This window comes from Cebidichthys violaceus, unplaced genomic scaffold, assembly GCF_023349555.1.
Source record: "Cebidichthys violaceus isolate CVI_PGR_0920_01 unplaced genomic scaffold, fCebVio1.0.p SCAF_24, whole genome shotgun sequence".
In the NCBI taxonomy this organism is placed as follows: domain Eukaryota; kingdom Metazoa; phylum Chordata; class Actinopteri; order Perciformes; family Stichaeidae; genus Cebidichthys; species Cebidichthys violaceus.
In genome coordinates this window covers 6,174,933-6,200,068 of record NW_027176417.1, presented here as the reverse complement: position 1 = coordinate 6,200,068, position 25,136 = coordinate 6,174,933, and the positions used below count along the sequence as shown (strand labels likewise).

The window sequence follows — 25,136 nt, the reverse complement described above, 5'->3', positions numbered from 1 at the left end:
GCTGAAACCAGGTGAGTACCAACCTGTCTGACTGGTACAGTGTCAAGACAACGACAATACAGGCCATAATACGGCTGTTAGTGGAAAATTTCAAAATAAAATCATCACGTTTAACACAAACTATCCCTAGCAGCATGTTGTATTGCTCCGTGTCGTTAGTACAGCTGATGCTTTTACTAATAGTGGTTGTTTTTCTTTCCTGTATTTTTTGTTCCACACACTTAAATAGATGAGACAGTGTTTTATTTTGGTGGCTGACATCATAGGCTTTCATTTTGTAGTGACAATTACAACATTCCTGGTGTCATTTCAGCTGGCTCTCTCTGACTTGACGCACTTCAGTGCCGAGGGATGCGGCGACTGCGATGCGCGCGCATAACGTCAGCGACGGAGAGGTTTGTCAAGGTAGCAAGATTAAGCAGCAAAATACCGGATGTTGGGCGATTTGACCATCAAAATAAAATATATGTATCTGAAACATAATGTTAAGTTATTTTTTTTAGAAATATAAACAAAATATAATGTGGTGATTCCAAATGATGTATACATTATTATTTCCAATGCTTTATTGTGCTGAACAGTATACACTTGTAAATGCACCAGAAGGCTCTACGTTTTTTGGTCTAGAAATCTGTAAAATGATAATAAAACAATTCAAGAGAGATAAGAAATAAGAAATATGTGTTACTCTGTTACATAGAATTGTGTTAAATGGGTCACAAATACAAACTTTTTGTGATCAGAGTGAACAGAGGTTGGGAAACGTTGGTCTATATAACGGGACACATGAAACAACAAGTTTCACATGGCATGGGCTCCGGCACGAAATAAACACGACCTTTATTCTGAATGTTGCAACCGGAAATGCTGACTTAACTCAGCTTCCTGCAAACACACACCGTCTCCTGGCGAACATGGCGGCAACTTGACAACGGCAGCGAGATGAAGACGGCGAGGGCTTGAAAAAGAAAAGAGGTCCGTACCAGGCTGCAGGCCCATCCGCCGACACAAAGGCAGGCAGCTTCGCCATGTTGGAAGAGGATAGCGCCCTTGTCCCTGCACGACCGAGGCCGGGGAAAACGTAAAAAACGCGTCGGTGAGTGTTTCTAAAAACGGAGTCGGGGCTACGCAGAGGAGCGGAGCGGCGCGGCGCGGAGCTCGGGGCGGGCGGGAGGACAGCGGCTTCACCGGTCAGCCATGGAGGATGCGGCCCGTGGTCGCCAGCGTCTAATTTCCCATCCGGCCCACGCTCGTTTTAATGGGAATTACCGCTGAACGCAAAGGCAAGCCGGGACAACCCACCGCCTGACATTCCGAGGGGAAGAAAACGCGAAGCGGACCCCCACGTCAATGACTGTTGCGGCAGAGGAGCCCCCACGGTGGAGTCGGCCGGTTCCCAAAATATGACCAGGGGTGCTGGGACGTGTTGGCAGCAAGAAGATGACGACGGCTTCCAAATCTGGCTAGAGCCCCCCCGCGACAACCAAAAGCCATTCACCGACTCCGAGAGGGCGCAGAGATGGCGACTGTCCTTGGCATCCCTCTTGTTCCTCACCATCCTCCTCTCTGATCACCTGTGGTTCTGCGCCGAGGCCAAGCTGGCCCGGACCCGGGTCAAGTTCGCGTCCTCCCACCTCCTCTCACCCCAGACCCACTCAGCACACAGCAGCCTCAGAGGAACCCCAGATGCTATTTTTATAGGAAACTCTACCAAACATGTGTGGCGTCTTGAAACTTGCCACCGGGATAGTTTGTCTAAGAACTGCTTCACTTTCGCAGACGCCGACCATTTGTGCGGGGGCCTTTCCGACAAAGAGGGGACGCCGGCTGTAAATATGAGCGATTTGTACCTTTCCTTTTGTAACTCCTACTCCCTGCTGGATTTGTTCTACGGGTCGACGAGTCCGGACAATTTGAACTGCAGCCTCGACGTGCTCGGCGACGGCGACACGGCCAGATGCAGCCTGTGCGTCCAGGCGTACCAGCGCTACGACCAGCACGCCCAGGAGAAATACGAGGACTTTGAGCTGCTGACTCAGAAATACGAGCCGGGGGCATATTCGGTGAGGACGTGCATGGAGCAGTGCAAGGTAGGCTGCAGAAAGGGGAAGGGGACGGGGTGGGTGGGGGGGTGGTGGAAGCGGGTGGATGTGGTGGTGGTGGCCATCTGTTGATTTGGGCCCGGATAGATGCCAGTTTTGGTCCTCCTCCTCCTCCTGTCGCCATGGAGACGGATGACAGATTCAAGGAGACTCCCGGCTCCGGCCCTCATGTTCATTCATCTCCTCGTTGTGTTTAGGCCCCATGCTAATGTGCAGATGGAGGCCCTGCTAGTGTTTTCTTTTTTTTTTTTTACAGCACCCGGAACCATTGCTCCATCTCCCCGGTTCTCGGTCCCCCGCTCCGGTCTTTGACATCGATGACCGCGGCTCACACACTCCTCACCGATTAGCCACCGATAACCCGGATGGGGTTGTTATACCCGCACTGTTGCACGAGCCTTTGTTTTCTACCCTATCGCTGCGGCGTTTATGGCGGTTTAATGAGCAGGAAGGAAGCTGTTGGCATATGCAAACTCAGGGGAGTTTGCATATGCACACTCAGGGAGCCTGTGTGTGTGTGTGTGTGTGTGTGTGTGTGTGTGTGTGTGTGTGTGTGTGTGTGTGTGTGTGTGTGTGTGTGTGTGCGTGCGTGTCCTATGTGTGTTGTCGCAGTCCGCCAGGTGTTCATCATGGCCGACCCCACTCCATATCGAGAGCGTTTCATTAAAGTCAAGAGGTGGTTTCCCTGCCTAATGTGGCGGAAGGCTCTCTTCAGCCGGACATGTGTTTGCTCATTACAAGGCCCGGGCGCATAGGGGCCTCGTGTCGGAGCCCGGGAAGAAGGGGGGGGGGGGGGGGGGTCGCTGTTCGATCACCGCGCACTGTTTACCCAGCTCATAACAACACGCGAAGCGGGGGTCAGAGTGGGTTGTAAACTGGGTGTCATGGAGACGCGGAGGGCCACGAGAGGCTGCCTTCAGCACCGCGGAGAGAGCTCCGGAGCTGTCCGCGGTGCTGAATGGCGCTTCTCCCCCACCTCCCCCCTCGGGCTCCATTCACAGAAGCCCTGGCCAATCCCAGATGGCCTCCATTCACCCAACCGGTGGCAGAGACACGCGCATATACAGGCGTAAAAAAACCGCGATTCTGGTAAGGCCATCTGCCCACTTATACAAAACCAGTGCAACGTGGACGGAGTCACTGGGCCTAGACTGCAAGGCTAGCTTAAATTTAGAGGAAGAACACAGAATACTGTGTGTGTGTGTGTGTGTGTGTGTGTGTGTGTGTGTGTGTGTGTGTGTGTTGCATTCATCAAACAATGATTCACTTTCTTCTATATTCTCTGTTGGATGTTTTAATCCCGGCAAAGACAACACAGCTTTTTTTTGTATACAGTAGGAAGAGATATTCCAACATTCATACAAATGTCAGACCGCACATTGTTAGCAATGTAAACACACACACACACACACACACACACACACACACACATCACACTTTGTGCACACACGAAGGAGCACTTCCACGTATCTTGTGCAGCTACAGCTGTGTATGGGGTGGGTTTAAAGCCGCGTTGTCGCCTACATGTTTGGATTCCTTCTGTTCAGTGCAGCGCTAGTTAGTCGAGAACTCGTTCTAGTTGGACTGTTAGTGCCAACAAAACAAGGCGTTAGAAGACTTTTTTTGGGGACGATTAACAGATGAAACAATGGTCGGTGAATCAACAGCAGATAAAGTAACCAGTCGCAGCCCCAGTTCTCACATTACCCATGAATCACCGTCGCTGGAAGCTCAAAACACTCTCATCACACCAAGGTCCTTTACTTATGTTGAGTCGGTAAAGCCTGGCCGAAGCTGCTTCAGGGTTTAACTTCAAGGTTGGTCGGTTGCCGGCTGTAGAATATGCAATCATGTCACAAAAGAAAAGAAAAGGCGATGGCCGCCATTGTGAAATAGACGAACCGTGCCGGCAAGTACCAGCCATTGATGGGAGCCTTTCTCTTCCTCTGCCGAGCGGGCGCGATTTCCCGCCGCAAACTGACCTCCTGACACCTGGACAGAAAACAGTAATTTAGCCATGTTGACTAATTCCTTCAACACTGACTGCCTTTCCCCCGTCGCCTTCTTGATTATAGGTTTTGGTCCCGCGCAGCCGCAGGAGCAAGCGTCGCCAACTCGAAAGCGGTAATGCCGAGCTCTCGTGGAGTTAATGGCTCAAGTGGGTGCTTGCTGTGCGAGCTGTGTACAATACAGTACAGTACTGTAGTACAGTAGTACAGTAGTATTACTGCTATGATCAAAACACAAAAGAGCCCCGAAAGACTGCTTCAAGGCCTAAAAACATGCTGTTTTGTTGTTACTTTCTTCATGGATTAATCTGGAGATTGTTTTCTCATTCATCCAATAAGTCGTTTGGTCGAAGATGTCGGGATACAATTGCATCTCTCACACGTCTGTTTTAGAGATGCTGCCATGTTGTTGTTTTTTTGCGGTGGCCGTGGTTGGCATAGTGGGCCCCCAAAGGCTGCGCGGCAGTGTTGTGGTAGCTTGTGGCAGGGCTGGGGCGATAATTCAATATGATGATTTTTCGTCTTTCAATGGAATCAACGCTATAATCACCGTGATGAAATCATATAGCGAGATACCTTGGTGCACAAGGAAGTCGTCTAAAAATGATAACAAGCACGTCCTTTTTTTTGGTCAGGGTTTCCCCACCAGAAACGAGGCGTTTGAGGGCTCTCCGTTTCGTAAAAAACATTTTTTCACGCGCTGGCAGTCTGTTTGATGACAGCAATGAATGCTCTGCTGCACAGGTGTCTGCAGCCTTATTCCTCCCTGGTAGTTTCCCTCATTTGTGAGCTAAAAAGACGGATCTCTCTCCCTGCTTATTCTCCGTCTGCAGCTACTGTGTTGTAAAATAATTTCAAAACCAATCACTGATGAGCCCCACACACACACACACACACACACGCTCCAGGTCCAATTGAATGTCTAATCTTAGCCGGTGTTGTGTGCGAGTGGAAAGGAGGACAGCGTCCACGGTGTCCTGCTCTCTTCAGATCCTTGTCCACCGCCCACATCTGCATTGATCTGAGCTCCTTTTGATCCGGAGGGACGGGTGGCAGCAATACCAAGAGGCTGATCCCTATCGATTTGTGCCGAGCCCCTCCGCCGTCTCTCGTCCTTCATTTGAGAGCGGGCAGCGCCTCCGAACGACATAGGGCAGTGAAGACATCATGTCGCTATCTGAACCTGTCTGATTATGCCAAAGACCTGTGTGTGTGTGTGTGTGTGTGTGTGTGTGTGTGTGTGTGTATGCTTTAGGTAGACCGAGCTGCTCTCTCCTCATCTGTTTCCTCAATCCGACATCATAACAGTGGACAGTTATGCCATTCAGCAGTAAATGATGTGTAACAACAAGGATATCGGTTCTCAGTTGGGGGGGGGGGCAATAAAACATAATCTAAACACAGATGGAGCCTCGTAAAGTCATGCATTTCTCTCTTCGGGTTTGAAAAAAGGCTAGAGCTCCACATTTAAATCTGTCCTTTTAACGGAGTCTCGCCAAAATATGCAAAAAGTTCAATCCCTTGGTGATCCCCCGACATTTGGTTTATGGCTAAATACCAGTAAAGTTAATGACGTTCCCACCGGCACCGGCTGTACTTTGTGTTTTAGTGCCAGTTAAGCGAACGCTAGCATGCTAACACGCTAACACGCTAAACTAAGATGGTATACATTACCTGCTGCATGTTAGCCAGGCGGCAACCTCCGGTTCTGCAGAGTGAAGCTGATGCGGAAGTGTCTTTAAACTTGCATTCTCTCTACTGACCAGCAGGGGGCGACTCCTCTGGTTGTAAAAAGAAGTCTGATTGTATAGAAGTCTATGAGAAGATGACTCTACTTCTCTCTTGATTTATTCCCTCAGTAAACATTGTAAACATGAGTTTATGGTCTCAGTCTCTAGTTTCAAGTCTTCTTCATTACAGCATGATGTTCGTTTAGTACATTATGGTCTATTTAGAGTCAAACAGACCATGTAGCAGAGTATGCATTCTGATGTAGCATTTCAAAATGAAAGCCCTTCAAAATCTCATTCACAAGCCAACTTCAAATCACATTCTTGAGACAATTGGTCTAATTTCAGATTGGATTTTAGAGGAAAAGGTGCATAGTCACAAAATACTTTCACTTCAGGTTAATAGCAGACCACCTCAAGATGTCACTCAGAAAAAAAAAAAGAACCAGGACATTCTGATGTAGCATTTCAGGGTGGAGGTGGCTCACATGGGTAGCTGTGATTTGTCCCCCTCCCGCTCATCCCTCTGTACTTGACAAGAAGACGGATGGACATCCCCAAATCTATAATTTATCTTACAGTAACAAATGTGGTTTATCTCATCTGCATAAATATAATGTGATCACTCGTACCTTTATTCAAAAGAAAAATTGCTGCCTTTGTTAGCCTTTTTATTCGTCACTCACAGGTCGTTGCATCGGCCACCCGTCCAGGTTGCACACGGAAGCGCTCGCATGTGTGATTTAGTCCTGCGGGGCGGGTGTGAACGCTGACCTTGGAGAGGGCTTTGTCCCTTCGAGAGGCTGGGCCCCGCTCCACGACGGCCCCTTTTTTATGAATGGGCAGGTCCCTGAGCGGCATGCCAATGAGCCGGAGAGAGAGAGAGAGAGAGAGAGAGAGAGAGAGAGAGAGAGAGAGAGAGAGAGAGAGAGAGAGAGAGAGAGAGGCTAGCTGCTGCAGTGCACGGCAGCGCTTCCATATTGTTTGAACTGTGATCGGAGAGCCGATCAGATCCCGTGGGATAACAGCGGGGCTGGCGGAGGGAGGGGATACAGGGGTTAAAGTGGGTTACCCAATTAATAGGCCTCATTTAACCTCTGTGGCATTTCCATTATGGCTGCCATGTGAAGTAATTTATCTGGCCTACAGTAATGTTGTCAATCACAGGTGGAGATTGTAATTAAAGCCACGTTGTCATTTTGTAAAGGAATGATTCCATTTATGGAAGTTATGGCGTTACCATCAGCCTCAGCTGTACTTTGTGTTTAGCGCTCATTATGTTAGCATGTTAACACTTTACGCTCAGGTGTCAGAGTGATATCCGGCCAGTCCAAAGGCGAGGATTGTAACCAATTAGATGTTAGGGATACAGTGGAGACTGGGTCCGCCCACTTAGTCAGAAAGAAAAACTAGCAAAATTCACTCTCGCGCGAGAGACACAACTGCTACATATGATCGATTCAAGTAAAATGTTGGTGTCTAGAATCTGTGGAGTTTGCCCTTTTTCCCTTTGTTGCATCTATTGTGTCAGATTTTAAAAAGTGTATGTCGCCCTGAAGAAAACACACACACACACACACACACACACACACACACACACACACACACACACACACACACACACACACACACGCACACAGATCTATTAAAATCACATTCTTAAAAATATAAATCTTCAATCGCATTTAATTGCTGTTCTCCTGAGCACCACCGAAATGTAATTATAGTAAAAACATTATTACTTTGCCTTCGTAATTGGGAGAAAATTAAGATGTTGCACACAGGATGCCCCCCCCCCCCCTGTGAAACACCTATGGGTCAGACTAATACCTTCATACATTTATGGTCATGACATCAATTCACACTGTCTGCATCGGTATTTGAATGGATTATTCTTTTACAGGGACAGATATAAACCTGAATGCATATCCGTGTGCTGTATTTAAATAATGCAGAACATTCAGGAGCTAGGTGGAGGTTTTGTGTCCTTGTTCGGCGGGGGGGGGGGGGGGCATTGTCCGCAGCTGGTGGTGTCAGATAGGAAAACTGATGACTATGTAATTCAGATATCCTGTGGGGCGCCTCCAGATGATCACATCTAAATCCCCGCACCACTTGGCACTAATGGGATTATCCGACTTCCCCTTATTCCCCGGGAAGGCACCTCTCTCTCTCTCTCGCTCTCTCTCTCTCTCGCTCTCTCTCTGTCTCTGTGTGCCCCCCTTTTGTAAAAGCTTATTAAAACCAGGTCTGCATGTATACAGTGGACTAGGTAAAAGGTTAGATTCTCCGTTAAGCTCCGTGTGGCCCATTAGGATGATTGAGGATGATGCTCCCGTTAAATGAATTGTCAGTCGCTGGACATGCGTTTTATTTATAAGAGTGCCGGGCGGCGGTTTGCCTATTGTGCAGTTCCTCCTATTAATGTGCTCAATGCGTGATGGACGCTTCTGTCTTATGCATTAAGTTGATATGATACAGTGTGACAGACTAATGCACTGCCGGCGTAAGATTTATAGGACAGAAAAGAAGGAAAGAAATGGGACTCCGAGTTAACATCCACTCACATCAGAAGGTGGCTAAATTACTCCGTGGGTCTTCTGCAAAGTGATGAAAGGAACACAGTAACTACTGTAGCTGGATAGCCAATTGCTAACACGCTAGCAAGCCGGGGAACATGCTAGCGCTAGTCAGTAACACTGGATGTCAAAGTTTCTGTTTTTTGTCTCTGGTGCTAGCGAGCTTGCTAACTGTCAGTTAACAGTCAGTTAGCAAGATAGCTTAATTGCTAATGTGACGGTAAGTTTACACAATGACTGTCTGTCAACAGTTATTGTTCACAGACTTAGGCTACACTGTAGACTGGAGGTTAGATACAAGTAAATGGTGCAACCAAAGAAATAGAATAGGAGTAAAATGGACATTCCCATTCAAGCCAATATAGCAAGATGGTCAGAGCGGCGGCCATTTTTACGTGTGCCATTGCCATTGCATTGCAGGGGCCTAACATCCGTTTGAAAAGACTCACTCATGCCGGCGTGACGTGACATGTAACACAACAGCGTTGGCGTCTAGTTGTGTGTGTGTGTGTGTGTGTGTGTGTGTGTGTGTGTGTGTGTGTGTGTGTAGTCCCGCCATGCCGCTTGTCCTTTTTATAAGTAAGAAAGAAAGTATGAATTTGTCTTCTATTTCTGAGTGCATCACAGCTAGTTAGCTACAATAGCGTTGTCCCGTTCCTTCAGAGCGCTGTTGGTTATATTTAGTTTTTTAACTTTGTTATTTAACTTGAACAATGTAAGCCAGTCCAATCAGAGCCTTGTTGTCAGTCCATCTTTCAATACTTTACGACTTCCCTAATGTCTCTGTGGCACTAAGCCCATTGGTTCAAATGTTCGACGTCACTGCTAAATGCTGCTCAACGCTGCTTAAGTTATCCCTGGATGCACTTTAAGCAAAAAAAGACCCGGAGAATGACTTGAGAAGTACTTGTTATAAGATTCATTGTTGGCTTGAGTCTTTTCAAAATATATATTTAGCAAAGCAAAACTATAATTAACGCCTCGTGGTTGTATTCCTACACAAACCATTCAAGTTTCAGTTCACCTTCGATGTCTGTCCAAAATGTCATCACATTTTATCCGATAAGACATTTTTTTGTGAAATTGTCATGATTAGCATATGAATTCTTGAGTTATGGCCCAAAACGTGTTGTTGTGAGGTCACAGTGACTTATGACCGGCAAATTGTGATCAGGTCAATCTCGAGTCCGAGACGTTTGTGCCACATTTGAAGAAATTCCCTCGAGGCCAGTCCAATCACAAAAACACGTTGAACCGATTTCAGTGCTGGAAAGTTTTATTGCGGTGGTGGAATCAATCAGACTCGGAGAGATTTTCTTTTGTGTTGACGCATTCGTTTTAACAGTGTCGTTTTTTAACTTACGGTAAAGCTCTGCAAACAAAGAAAACACTGAACACAGAAGGAACAGTTGGTGGCGCAGAAGGCGAGTCTGCAGAGGAAGTTCATCACAAACAAAACCGTTTGTTTTGGTTTTAATTTCAGTTTCTGCGGTAATATCCTCCATGTTTCAGCTGTATCATATGGTTCATAGGTAATTTAACAGAAATACTAATAGTAATAAAACTTCACTTCAGCTTTTTAGTATTCATTTAAACAGAGGTACAATTTACCGGATTGCATGTATAAGTGAAAATAATCACTGGAGTATCGATCAATCAAACGTCCGTCGAGAGGCGCCCCTGCAGCTCTTCGAGTAGGAACCCTCGGACATCTCCCCCCTCTCTTCGACGGCTCCGTAATAACAGATGTTAAAAAGGGGACCCTCTCAGAATCGCCCTCTAAAATGTCCCGGAGATATCGGCAAGGTTCTCCCGCAGTCACAAGGCCACGATGCGCGCAGCGGGGGGGGGGGGGGGGGGGGGGGGGTGTATCATGGCAGGGCGCTTGTGGGCGGACTGGGAGGCCTCTTGGCTGTTTAACTCTCTTTGTCCTTGTATGTTTATGATTCATTCCTGGAGAGCTTTTTTTATTAACATTTCTGAAGTGTGAGATAGCGGACTGGTGTCTGAGAGAGTTTCGCTTTATGCCACAGCTGTCTTCTTGGCAAATAAACACTATTTAGTTTTACGTTCTTCCTGAATAAATGACGATGACACCCCCTCTCCTCCCCCCCCTCCCCCCGCTCCTTCTCGGCCCGTGGCAGATTCACGTTCACACCGACAGTGTTGCATAAGGACCGCCGCCTGGACCACAGTTATCTGCCCTCCATCACTCACACAATGATCTTTCACATTTTCTCTACCCTCCAGGTCAATAAATCTATATGCTGATTGCTCACCCCCACCCCCCACCCCACCCCAGACCTGTCAGTCCTCCTCATTCCCTCACTGTCATTACGGCCAACACTCAGCCGATAATGATCGTCTTTCGCAGAATTTACCTCGGAGGGGGGATCATGAGTGTGGGCATCTCCATGTTGTGTGGTGCAATTTTGCAACTCAAGTACTGTACTTGAGTACAACCTCGTTGTACTTTACCTCACCGAACGAACAGCGGCCTCCCGGGTGAAAGATCAGTGTTTGTTGGCGCCGGTGTGTCAGTGTAGTCTGGTGATCAACTCCAACAGTTCACAGTCGAGGATGAATGGGTGCTGTCGATTGAACAGCGGAGCTCAGTCCAGTTTGCTGTGGTTCTTGTGTGTCAAACTCGGGTTCACCTGGGTTTATCATGGAGCGACATCTCGGGGGGGGGGGTGAGCTAAGAGTGTGCTGCTTGGTGTTGTGTGCAGATCAGGTGCATTTAAATGCAATGTCCCAGCCGAGCAGCCACAAACAACTGAAGGAGCTGAAACATGTAAGTGTAACAGCAGCACAAGCTCTTGAGGCCTGCCGATACCTTTTATGGATCACTTGTCAAGGACTCTGTTTACTGCATTCTGAAAAACGGACGTGTTTACGTTCGTTTTGTGAACATGTATTTTTAGCCGTTGGCACAAATAAAAGGTATAGATGATAAAAAAAACAGGAACATTTCTGGTTTTCTCACAAACTTATTTTGGAGTTACTTTTAGTTAGATCACAGATATTGTTAAATTTTATGAAACAAATGTGGACATTCTATGGCTTTATTGGTTTTGTATTGTCTTGATGAAGAGGTTACATGGCTGTTGTATATCATATCAACACATTGCATATTCTGTGACACCTAGCTTCTCTTTTGTAGTCACAACGTTTTAGGTATTTTGAGATTGTTGAATATTTTTCCCAATTGAAAGATGAATTTAGAGGATTGTGCATCTTGCAGTTTGCTTGGCCAATTCCGATTTGTCTAAATGTTATTCTTTTTTACTTATTGTCATTTATAGTGTTCTTTTTTGCATAAACACACAGTTCAAATGACACACAGGATTGTGTTTTATTTTAATACTTGCTTTAGTTAAAAAAACATCTTGGCATTAATAGTTTTGATGATGGATTAAAAGCTGCTTAGAGTCACTGACAGGACGTTAAAAAGCTCGTAATTTCCTTTCTAATATCTATTTTATTTTGCTATGAAAACTCCTTCAAACAACTGGATTAGTTCACGTTTATTGGCAACAACTACATTTTACAAGATTACAGTTGAACACATCTTGAGTAGTGTTTTTAATGTCTTTAATGTTGTTCCTCCGCCGCTTATTTTGCAACCAATTGTGAGTTTTATCTGGTCAGAGGTGTCGGGAACTATCGCTCGGACCGAGTTCCCCCTTCCAGTTTCTCAAACCTTCATGCCATTGCTCACCAGAGTGTTATTCACAAGAGAAACCACTTTTAGGCTCTTTCAGATTGGTAGTCCTCCGTCCTCAGAACCCTCTTTGACCCAGCTTCTCCCAGAGTAGATCTTGTTGCTGGAAGATGACACGGTGGACGTTCAAACAAGGGTTGCACCGAGATTGCAAAATCATCTAATTTGATGAAAAAAAGCGCTCTGCCTTCAAGTGTCATTTTCCAGAAATGCGCACACACACACACACACACACACACACACACACACACACACACACACACACACAGACACACCTACACAGACACAGCACCTGGATTCGTTACGTCACCGGGGGATGGGATGTAATGAATACGGACATCAATGCAGGAGGACAGACGCTCGTATACATCCTCGTCCTGCCGGATTATCCCAGGGTTGCGTCAGTGTGAGCGCATCAAAGTCCTGTCAACAACACTTTGTCAGTTCCTTTTTATGTTGTGTGTGTGTGTGTGTGTAGCATATGAAAATACTCCTTTTGAAAATGTCTCGTCAAATTGACCAGGTGACCCCATCCAATTTATCAGGAATTCATTTTTTTTTTTTTGCACACTCAGGACAATAATGGCACTATAATAAAAAAAGAGGTAGTCCTGCCCTCCCGCGGCTGCGATTTGTGCGAGTGGCAATGATCTGTGTCATTCAGCTCCTAACTGGGATCTCACTCTGCAGCTGACTCAAATGCTTTTTATAGCCCTCTGTCATTCCACTTTATAGCCTAGTGTGTGTGTGTGTGTGTGTGTGTGTGTGTGTGTGTGTGTGTGTGTGTGTGTGCGAGAGACACACCGTCCTGCTGAGAAGAAAGAGAGTGTTGATACTCGAGTTAAAGTTCCGACACACCCGGGAGCGTAAACCAGCACGAGGACAGTCAGCGCGCTGCTTGATCTCGGGGAGTACAGCTCAGTGATGGACCGCTACTGGCTCAACGTGTGCTTTTATTTTGGTGCTACGTCTCTGTACACGCATTAGACATCATTATGGCTTAAAGCTAGGGTAGGTGATTTATTTTTGAAACCCTTTTTTGTTGTATTTGTTGAAATTCTCTTTACATTTCGACAGCAATCAATAAATAAAATGCTCTGACAACAAAAAAACATCTAGTATCTCCGTCTGGCCGCAGGACTTAAGCCCGTCCAATCATTTCAATCGACCCCGGATTTTAATGACTTTTGGAGCTAGAGCTGTTTGCTATTTTCATTGGAAAACAGTTTTATTTTTTGTTTGGATACTTCCAAAGATCTTGATCACTCTAGCTGGTTTCTCCAATGTTGCAGACTTTATTAGCATTAGCATTAGCATTAGCATCAATACTCTAAAATAGAGTGGCATGCCCAAGAAACGTCGCTCGCGGCTGATGGAAGCAACACAAACCAGGGGAGGAACCCGGATGCAGATTGGAGAAAGATGCTTTTAATCAAACATCAAGTTTTGCAGGCACAGCCGGCAGAGCAAACAGAACTCCACGTAGCAACGAAGACAAACCCGACAAAACACAAAGAGGCGGGGGGGGGGGGCACAGAGGCTAAATACACAAGGACAGGAGGAAGATAACGAGGGACAGGTGACCAGCAACAGGTGAAACCGGTCAACAAACAAAAGCAGGAAGTAAAACAAGACGAGACACGACAAGAGAGATTTGACATTTTATGGAAATACTATTCTAATACCGCTATTCCCTTTGTTGACAAGAATGAGACGAGAAGATCGATACCACTCTCATGGTCACGGTCTGTACGCTTAGCGTGAAGCTAGGGCCCGGCAGGTGGTTAGCTTAGCTTAGCACAAACACTGTAAACAGTTAGCCCCTGCGCTTCAAAGCAATAAAAGAAATGGGTAAAAAAAAAGAAAGAAAGAAACTACATATTTTGTGTTGTTTACTGTCATCAGTTCTCCACATTGATCACGTCACCATGAGATTCATAACCCCAAAGATATCACATTTTAATTTTTAATATTTTTTTAGAGACAAATGTTTTACTAATAAAATCATTTTGATAAAAAAAAAAACTAAGTGGAAGAAAGACAAAAAAAAGCGAGTCTGTAATGCAGAAGTATTTACATAATATATCAACAGGAAACTGCTTACATGCATTATGTATGCATACAAACCTATATAAGCATACAAATCCATACATACATATATCAGTTTCCCTCCATTACTTCCATGGCAGGTTGTTTAAAAACCATCAACATTACCAATGCTTTCCTTTTTACCTTCCCCTTTCTTGTAATTACTTTTAAAGGATTTATCGTCAATGTTCTAATAAACATCTCCAGGATGCATTACACTTAATCAAATTACTATTCAAGGTTTTACTAAAACTTTCTATCTACCTTTTTAACGCCAATTAGCATTCCCTCTCATGCTGCAGATGAATCTTGCATCTTAACTGTCTGGGGTAATCGAATGTTGCATCTGTATCTTCTCGGTGAGTACTCAAGTGTGAAGCAGCGTTTTTATGTTTCCCCAGTACAAATGTGCTCCCAGTAATCGTCGTCGGCATTCGTTACAGATAAAGAAACTACAATTGCGAAGCAGTTTTTTTGTCGAATCACAACAAGGCGATAAAAGTTATCTTGTAACAGACGACAACACATCGCAACGTGGATATGGAAAAAGTCCTGGTCGTTTTGAAAAGTGCTTCTTCTATGGTTTTTAATGTTGCAGCTGCAGCTTTTTCTTTTTGCGAGTCATTTCAGCTTGACATTTTCCTCGCGACGGTGGTAATTTCGCAAATTTGAGCAAACCCACGACGGTCCTCCTGTCTGCGGGGAGAGCTCCCCCACAGCCCCTCTCTGTGTCGGATGACAGGCGTGTGACTGGTGACTGGCGGGGGGGGGGGGGGGAAGCCCTGCTCCAAAGAGCTGCTTTGCTCGTCAGATTTAACAGGAGCTGTCGGCCTGGGACAAACCGCTGGACACTGGCGGAATGACCAAAGCTGACCTGCTTTTACAACACAAACGTCCCGGGGGGGGGGGTTAGGCTGTTATCCATCTGAGCCGAGCTGTGGGTTCCCCGAGCAGAGGGGAGATGCGTTGTAGTATTATAAGGGTCATCTCGTCACATCATGAACGTGACATTTCACTCTCTGCGGGTTGCTAATTTGTATCACATCGAGCGCCCCATGCAGCATCAGTACATTATGAAATAGTGTGTCACCCCCACCCACCCTGACACACACACACACACACACACACACACACACACACACACACACACACACACACACACACACTCCCCGTGGAGACACGGCTGTGCCAGCATTCGATTTGGGCATGTATTTCCGCTCTCAGATTGATTGATGCTACATGACAGCACACAAGAAGAACCCCCCCCCCCCCCCACACACACACACACACACACACACACACACACACACACACACACACACACACACACACACAGACACCTACTCCCATCTCTCAGGTATCAGATGAACATTTTTTTTCCAACCTGCCAATTATTTTATGTGCCAGACAGGAACACAAAACTCTGTGCATTTTAAATGGCAGTGGTTGCTTTGAAATCAGCAGTATCATTGGTGTTTTGTTTTGACCTTGTGTAGTTAATTTGGTTTAATTTGTATTTACCAAAAAGAGGACATTTTACATTTTTTGGCAGTGATGGTGCCCCCATATTAGTGTTCTCCTTGGGGGGGCATGAAGTTTTGGTACCGACTCACGATGCTGGTACGGCACTGGTTAATTTGATTAGTGCAATATGATGTTTTTAGCAGACGTAGCTGTTGCTTATGCTGCGTTCCAGAAAACCCAAATTCCTGATATCTGACTGAAAAAAGACAATAAAAAAGCCACTTAAATTTGCTACTTGTAAACTCCATGTTTTGATTTGAATGATGGAGTAATATACGAAGTGCTGAGTTTACTGGTCTGTTCATTGCTACGTGTTTTTGACAGTCTCGTTGTTTGCCATCACTTCGACTGGAATCATGGAAGAGAGACAGCTAACACCAGCTATAACATTATAGCTTCTATAATGTGTAATAAACAGCGTGTGTGTGGGAGCTGCCAATGACTCAGGTGTTTAGACAACACAAATCAAAAATGCTGTGTGGGAATCAGTGCTTATATTACCAAGCAAGGTAATATAAGGCTAACTAGCTTCCACTTCCAGGTTGGTAGCAGCTTCCACTCAAGCTAGGCTAACTAGCTCTCACTTTCAGGTTGTAATACTGGCAGCCTCCACTCAAGCGAGGCTAACTAGCTTCCATTTCCATGTTACTAGCAGCTTTCACTTAAGTTAGGTACCTAGCTTCCACTTCCAAGTTGTAGTACTATCGGTGTCCACTCATGCTATGCTAACTAGCTCCCACTTCCAAGTTGTAAAACTAGCAGGTTCCACTCAGGCTAGGCTAACTAGCTCCCACTTCCAAGTTGTAGTACTATCAGTGTTCACTTATGCTACGCTAACTAGCTTCCACTTTCTGAGGGGAAGTACTAGCGGCTTCCACTGAAGCTTGGTCAATTAGCTTTCACTTTGTACTTGAAACTAAGACGCTGCTTCCCAAAATGTGTCCACAAATGTTTTCATCCTTTCTTATCCATTAGCTGCCGTACTATACTGTAGTTTATTTCCCTACACAAAAAAAACGTTTCTATTTGACTTTAATTGTATTTTAGATCACCTCTAGTTTACGGTGGACTCTGGAGGAAAGTCTGAGGTTTCTTGGTTGAAGCTAATTAACAAAATATAACAGAAAAAAGTACTATATACTGCATAGTCACAGTCATTTATCTGACGTTCTGAACAGCATGTTCTGGCTGGTGAGCGCACTGCGTGCATAAAGAAAATAAGAAGCCGTCCACGACTTGTCCTACAGTCTGCTTCTTATATAATAGTAATAATCACTGTGGTGAAATTCAGATGCCAGCGCTGCTGACACTTATCTGCCAAAGCGTCAGCGTTTGAATCTTAATTTCTTGAATGTTATTTTTAGGCTTTAAAAAGATTTGCACGCAAGCACCGGCAGAAAGTGCCTCACTGGCTCATTTTACATCTCTGCGTTAATGTAAACGTCCAAGACATCAGGATCGCCGTGATTTCACCTTTGATTTCACCTTTGATTTGATGATGCTGGCTGATGTGACACTTAAAGCGGGGTGAAGCGCCGTGTGTACAAATGGCCCGGCTGTGGTGCTGAAACGGTGGAAATGGTTCGCCAGCCTGGTGTCTTTCCTGTCGGCGTCTCCGGGCTTCAGTAGATTGTTTGATGCCGACTAAGCTGCATGGCGACAGAGGCTTTTTGAGTGCCAGGTTCCCATTCACACTGATCACACATTAGACTGATCAAATCAGACTCCAGGCCTGCTTCCTGACTAACTCAATTTGCTCTCATACGCTTCCCTTTTCACGCTGAGCACATGCACGCACACATTTACACACACACACACACACACACACACACACACACACACACACACACACACACACACACACACACACATAGAGACCTGGTTGGGCGCTTAAACATGTGCACACAAACAGAAAACCAACAGAGAGCAGGGCAGTACCCATTGAGCTCTAATGAAAAGCAGAAAAAGCCGTTACCTTGGCAACTGCCAGCATACATCTTCAGGAGGACCCAGATTTCCTGTCTGGCTTCGCTCGTATTGTTTTGGTTCTCTTTTGATAGCCGCAGCATCCCTAGACGGATTATCTCACAGCTGGGAAGAATTTATGCTAAATCATCGTGAATTAAACAACACCCATTTGTGCAGACGGGAAGTCGACGCGCTGAAAATCCCCGGTCATGGATTGAACATCCCCCCCCTCAAAAACCTCCACAGAATACCAAACCAAAACAGTGATCTGGACCATTTTTATCTTGGCCTTGAGCCAGGTCCTCCGTAGAGTCCCACTACGGCGAGATCGCTGCCGCCAACAGCGGAGCTGACTTATCCACATCACCCTCTAACATACAAAGAAGTGTAGCCGACCGTGTTTATTAAGACAGAACATCTAGAGGAAACATTTTTAACCCTGCACCGCGAGGTTAAGATGGAGACAGATCTCCCATCAAGGCTCTAAAACCACAGTGTTGACCTTTTTTTGAAGGATGAGTGTATTTCCTGGAAAACAGTGTCAAAGATTTAACCCCTACATCTTATTCCTGTATCAACAGCAAGTCATACGTGTCTGGAACATATTTGATTTTGCAAAGCATTCATGTCCACACTGTGCTCATCATTATCATTCTCATCACCATCACCGTAATCAGATTGTTATAATTATTATAATTGCCTGTGCAGTGTTTGTTATCTTGTATGGCGGTACACAAATCAGACCCCCATGTGATTTCCCTAATGCTAGGGACGTTGGAGGAGGGGCACATTTACCCTTTTTCAGAATCTGGTGGAGGTTCTGGATGTAACTTTACCAAACATCCATGGCAAACATCCACAATGACAGTAACCGGTCTCGTTTACTGAGCCATTTAGTGGTAAATGACACAGGGGATAATTGGCCGTGTGCAGTGTGTTCTGTAGGTGGCTATGGCTCATGCTAAATGTTAGCAACAAACAGGAAATGAAAAGCCAGGAAAAGCTGACTTGATACAGGGACAAAAATGTTGTAAACAGACAGATTTCCATGACAATTTGTCACATTATTACTTTGAAGGCCCTAAAAAAAAATATTTTCTCAAATATCTTCAGACTATAAACATTGATTTCCTACATGTACACAACATTTTTGGAGAAATTTGAGCTGTTATTTTGCATCATTATAGCGTCATTTTTGTTTTTGTTGCTTCTTGTTGGTTTGAAGTGGGCGGGGCTTTGCTGGAAAGGAAAGGTGATGTCACATTTAATTGCACCAATCAGACTGTATCATAGACTTTATATAAGAGGTGGTCGTGGTCATCGTGACCGCCGTTTTTAAGGCCTTGAGTTCGGCGATTTCGTCGTCGCCATCTTGGATTATGGCCGTCGCCAAGTTGTTGTTTTTGCAACCAATGAATGGCTCTGGTAGAGACCTGTCAATCACAGTAAGCCTGTTCTAAAGCATCCCCTGCTTTATGGTCTGTTTGACTCTAAATGGAGCATAATGTACGAAATGAACATCATGCTGTATTGAAGAAGACTTGAAACTAGAGATTGAGACCATAAACTCATGTTTACAATGTTTACTGAGGGAATAAATCAAGAGAGAAGTAGAGTCATTTTAGACTAGACTTCTATACAACTAGAGGAGTCGCCCCCTGCTGGTCAGCAGAGCGAATGCAGCTTTAAAGACACTTCTGCATTAGTCGAGAATATTTCACAGGCACTTGCTTTCAAACAAGAGAATGTGCCTTGCAAGGTATTGCTTTTGTATGTGTAAATCTAATACTCCGAGGTCATTATTCTCCCACTCGGTAATTACCTGATTGCCACTAATGCTTGGTTTTGTCTGGGTATTCATGACTTGGAGAAGCCTGTTGTACCCCTCTTGAATGTGTCAGGTAGTCAAATGACTCTCTCTCAACACTCTCCATCACTTAAGAGCAGCACATTTCCTCTACTGTATTATTTGATGGACGGACCTTTCCCCGTGCACATCTTGCTGATTTCTGCAAGATGTGCACGGGGGGTGGGGGGGGGTTCTTAACACATCCAAACACAGTCTCTGTACCGTGGACTAGCTGTGCTTTTCTTTTTGCTGTTATTCCTCTTCTCCGGTGTTAATCCGAGGAAAAAGCACGTGACGAGATAGCTAAAAATGACAGCGGATCCAGACTGTGAACCCTTGGTTCGTTTTGTTTTGCTAAGCTGTTCCAGGCCCGAGGCTTTGGCTATTACATGTCACCATCTGTCTCCTTATGCACATACGTCTGTGCATTTCGTATTACATTCTGCCTCCCGGTGAACTGCAGCGAGTGTAACTCGGAGGAGGGACGGACACTTGAGTTTGATGACGTTATTCGGCGCTCGCTTGATTTAGAATCGCATCGCTGTACACACCAAGCTAAATCTAAGAAGGCTTTCCGAGGCTTTCGACAAACTTTCAGCTTTCGGATGTGTGGTGTAGAACTGTCTGATTTCATCATTTTTCAAGCAAAATTGCAATGAAATCTCCAGTTCCGGCCAATCATTTGTGAGGATTTGGTGCTTTTCTTTGTCTTATAGACAGTGAACTGAATATATTTGTCTTTTGAACTGTTAGTCACACAGAACACGACATTTGGAGACATTACCTTTCAACATGAATTGATTAATTGAGAAAATAGTGTTTCTGCCTTTAGCCTTTAATGTAAAAAGGTTCTACATCTACTACCTGCTGCAGCCGTCTCTCGTGATCCATATCCTGTAAACAAGCAAATTATCACTCTGGGTTTGGCATGCTTTGCTTTCTGTTAGCTAATGCTCTGCAGGAAGATTTATTCACTGTCCCAGAAGGCTCTTGCTTTGCAGACTTGCCTTGGCTCATAACTCCTGAGCTTTCATTAATGCATGAAGTGCCGGGTATCCATTTTGGAAGTTTGTATCCGATGGTTTAAATATACATGCAAAGACTTTTTTCAGCCCGAATGTGTCTGGATGTACGACTCAACAGATGGAGGCCTAAGTTCATGTCATCCTCTCTTCTTCTTCTTCTTCTTCTTCTTCTTCTTCTTCTTCCTCTTCCTCTCCAGACGGCCTATAAGCCCTGGCTGTGCGCTCAGTACTTCCCCACCACCCAGCTGTCCTGTCCGAGGAAGGTACCGTGCCACCAGTACTGCCTGGAGGTCCAGCAGAGCTGTCCGTTCATCCTGCCCGACAACGACGACCTGATCCACGGCGGCAGCCCCAGCTTCATCTGCACAGGTTAATGCCGGCCCGCGTCTTCCAACCCCCAATTTTGACAACATGTCAGTGAACGGTTATCAAATGTGCGTCTCCGGATCTACTGGATGGTGGTGTTGCCTCCAGGAAAAACAACAACAACAGGCGAGCAGCGTCTCTGAAGGCTTTCTGATGACATCTAGTGGTGCGTTTGAGCACGGCCGAGCTCAACAACGCAGCGACTGTGAATGTGGCCCGTGTCTCCCGGCGTTACAGCAGTGATCCCGTGGGTTTGAGCTAAGGGGCCGTGAATACATTATTAGTGGGGGAAGGGTAGTCAGACGGGGGGCGGGGGGGGCATTTTTTTCATTTTGCTGGACGGAGGGCAGTCTGACAGGAAGGAGCGGTAACTTTAACTCACCCCTTGCGGGATGAACAATGAAAAAATATATATTAGAGATTAAATGTTAATGTGGTTTTGCTCACTTTCCTTCACTTCAGCAAAAAGTTTAAGAGAAAAGATTGACATATCATTTAAAGTTGGCCTATATTGTAATTCAACTTTAGCCTTTTATTTATCTTCTATCTCTTTATTATGAAGTAGAGGAGCTGGATTATTCATTCATTTATGTTTAGTAAATTCAATACTTTTCAAAGTGGAATTTCATTTACGGTAAATGAAATTCCACTTTGAAAAGTATTGAGTAAAATATAAATTCAACCCCCCTAATCATTCCCATACAGTTCCTAATAAGAACAACGAGGGTCCTCTCATTACCAACGTTAACCAACTGGAGTTCAGCTGAGGTTCACCGGGTCGGATCAGATCCACGGACTGAGATCTGACGAGGAAAAACCGCCGCTGCTTAAAACCGTTCAGTGCGAGTTAGATTGTCGGTGCTGTTTTTAACTGAACTGGAGCAGGTTTTCAGGCTCCATCCAGATGCCCTACTTCTATTTGATCCTGACGTTTCTCCCGAACACGGGGCCGTATTAGATTATTCTATTATTTAAAAAAAAAAATGTTTTATTCACATTAGAATATATACAAATGGACATATTGTTATTATGATTCTGTCCCAGTCACGTGATAAATAGGGAATCCCCCCCCAAAAAAAAAAAAAACACCTTGACACCCTTTTTTTAAGAAGTGTCTCTCTCTCTCTCTCTCTCTCTCTCTCTCTCTCTCTCTCTCTCTCTCTCTCTCTCTCTCTCTCTCTCTCTCTCTCCCCCTCTCAGGGCTCCTGGCAGATCATCTATCAGACGGCGAGGCAGAGTGCTGCGACGTCCGGTGGGACCCCAGAATGGACAGCCCCTCAGGCGGGACACTAAAAAGGACTGCCTCCTCCTGCCAGCCCGAGGGGGCCTCGGTCACCTCCGCCGCCACCCCGAGGCTGTGCAGCGGGCGACTGAAGATCTGCCTGCTGGCCCTCGTCCTCCTACACACTGTCATCATCATCTCGGCCTCCCACAACTCCACGCTGGTGGGCGTGGTGGCCATTTTCTCGCCAGAGGAGAGCGCTTCTAACGAGGAGTGAACCTTTTCGGGGTTTGAATCCGCTGCGTCGCTGGGGAGTGACGCCAGGGTTTGTTTTTTTCTTGCGGGGCTGCCGGGGGACACGCTGGAGATGCCTCTACGATCTCGCCCGCCGACGAACCATCAGCCACGGTGGGAGTGGGAGGGTTTTAACTGGAGCCGAAAGGTGCCGGGGTTGGACGTCGGAACCGAACCGAGGCGTTTCGAGAACCGCCCCCCTGAAGGACTGACCTCTTGCCACTTGAAACCTGCTCATTGTTTCTATCCCACCCAAATGTTTTCTAGCATATCGTCCCTCCCTCTCCTCCCTCCCCCCCCCTCCCCTCCCCTCCCTTCCCCCGGCGTTTCCCGTGTGTGCGGACGGCACGTCGAAGGAAAAACAAACGGACATCGATACCTTTTTCGACTTTTGCTGCATTTCTTTCAGGTGCCTGAATGTTTTTTTTTTTTTTTTTTTTTTTTTAACATATCAACTGTTTTCCACTTCCTGCTCTCCATCACCTCGGCGGCATCCGGTGTGTGTGCGATGCCGCTCGAGGGGCCCGTCGGGGGGGCCCCAGCTCATCCATCATTCACGTGGGTCTCGTTTCTCTGCAAACAGGAATGTGTGTGGTTCCTCTATATTCTTCACGTTCAGCATTGTATTTTGTCGTCCCCCACCCCCCCCCCCCTTCCCCCCCCCACCACCTTAACGATGGTACATGCCTACGCGTTTTAGGACCTTAAGTGCTCTGAGACCGGCTCGCTTTCTCTTCTTCTTACTTGCCGGAGACCAAAAGGAGGCGACGGGCGTCCTCTGGTCTCTGGAGTGTTTACCTCGTACGGTGGCGGCGCAGAGAGCATTCAGAGTACGGGAGACTGCAGGGACACTAGAGGACGGTTGCACGATGCCAAAACACCAGGGGCCTCATTTATCAAGCGCGCGAACGCGACTTTCTGCTTTTACCCAGAAAGACTGTCAGAGTGGAATTACATATCGGTAACACAGAAGTTAGAGCGTCTTTAGTTTCAGCTTTGGCTCAGTTACGAGAGGGGCTCAAACCAAATCCGACAGCTGTGATTGGCTCACCCAAAAATGGTGGTTCGGGGTTCAACGACTAAATTACACATTGTTTGGGAAAAGTTGGAAAAAGTCATTTTAGAGCCCCGATCCAATGTCGCACCACTCCTGACTGTCTGGGAAAAAGAACCTGGAGCAGATTCGGGAGCTTGTTTTCTGTAACTAGCGTAGTTCCTTCGTATCGGCAGGGAAAAAACAATCGTCTCTTCGGTTGTCGATGGTCAATCGGCACCGAGCCTGGGGTCACGGTTCTTTCTAGGTTCAGGCGGCTTGGAGACGTGCGATGGATTGAACCCGTCCGGCGCTCGCTTCGATCAACGAGGCCCCAGATCTTTGAGTGCCTCTCCGCCCAGTGAGGCAAAAAAAAGAGTCCACTTCAGTACTGTCGCCACGTCTTTTCTGTATCACAGAGGAGGTGACCAGCCAGCCGATCAATCAATCGATCAGTCCGTCGACTCTTAAATACCCTTAGACGAGCTGATCCCCGCTATCTCTCACAGACTATAGCAAAGGGCTGTGTTAGTGTCGGCGTGCGAGGAGTGTGAGGAGTTTTCAAGGGCTGATCCATCCAGTTTTGTTCCATTTGTTTTCTTTCTTTCTTTATTATTTTGCCAGCTAAAGTGCACACGGACACGAGGCCAGGGATTAAGAACACTTAAAAAACAACTCCCCCGCTTTTAGCGAGGAGCCAGATCGGGACGGGAAGCGAGAGATTAACCCGACGTTAAGATGTGATGCCGACGAGTGATATACCAAAAATAAAAAGTCTCTTCACCACAGCCGTTCTTTTGTCCGCCGCCTCTTGATGATCAGTTCGCGACAGATTTGGAGTTCCGCCTCCAAGTCGTTTCTTGGCTGTGAAAGCGTGGTCCCAGTTTTTCCTCCCCCATTAACGCTTGACCTCACATCACGTCACGCGTCAGAGCAGGACGTCCTGTCTACGCTTGCCCCCCCCTTCCTCTCTGACCCCCCCCCCCTTCTGTGCTCGGCATTCTCCTGTGACGTGTTGTGACGCCGAGAACTACGTTCCCTCGAAGACAGCATCGGATGTAATCGGCCCACACTTTTTGCGCTTCGTTTCCTTCGATCTCTAGCTGTTCACGATCTGAGTCCTGTGGATCTATGCAGATGAACCCCACCCCAAACTCACACCCACCCACCACCATCACCACACCCCCTTGTCCTTTCTGTTGTAAATATGCCCCCCCACCCTTCCCTCTCTCCCCCCCGCCCTGCCCACCTCCCAGTGTTGGAATCTCACTGTGTTTTCTGTTCGCCTCCTTGGTTTTTTTTTGTCTGTTTTTTGAGATTTTTGCCGCATTTCTTTTTTCTTCTGTTGTCTAAAGCAGTGGTGTCAGTTGATGAGTAGGACTAAGTTGGATGTTAAAAAGACGAGATGAAGAGGTCTTGAGAGAAATATACAAAAAAAAAAAAAAATGATAACGAAGCTTGAATTGAGAAAAGGGTTCAAATATAGAGAAAAAAAAATTATGATAAAGTTGTCATATTGTCATACTAGAGATGCTTTAGTTTGCTAATTTACTTTCTTTTTTTTCTACAAAAGACTTGGATGAAATTATTTATAAAAGTGCGTCCCACGAGTCATGATCTTTT

The 25,136-nt window shown here is 46.1% G+C and overlaps 1 protein-coding gene across 1 annotated transcript; it reads left to right on the top strand.

Annotated features, from left to right (window-relative positions):
• The first annotated feature begins 905 nt into the window (after positions 1–905).
• Positions 906–25,136, top strand: nalf1a (NALCN channel auxiliary factor 1a). The gene is made up of 3 exons (XM_068719697.1): positions 906–2,090; positions 20,796–20,967; positions 22,165–25,136. The coding sequence occupies exons 1-3, from the start codon at positions 1,404–1,406 to the stop codon at positions 22,461–22,463; spliced, it is 1,158 nt and encodes a 385-aa protein (XP_068575798.1). The 5' UTR covers positions 906–1,403; the 3' UTR covers positions 22,464–25,136.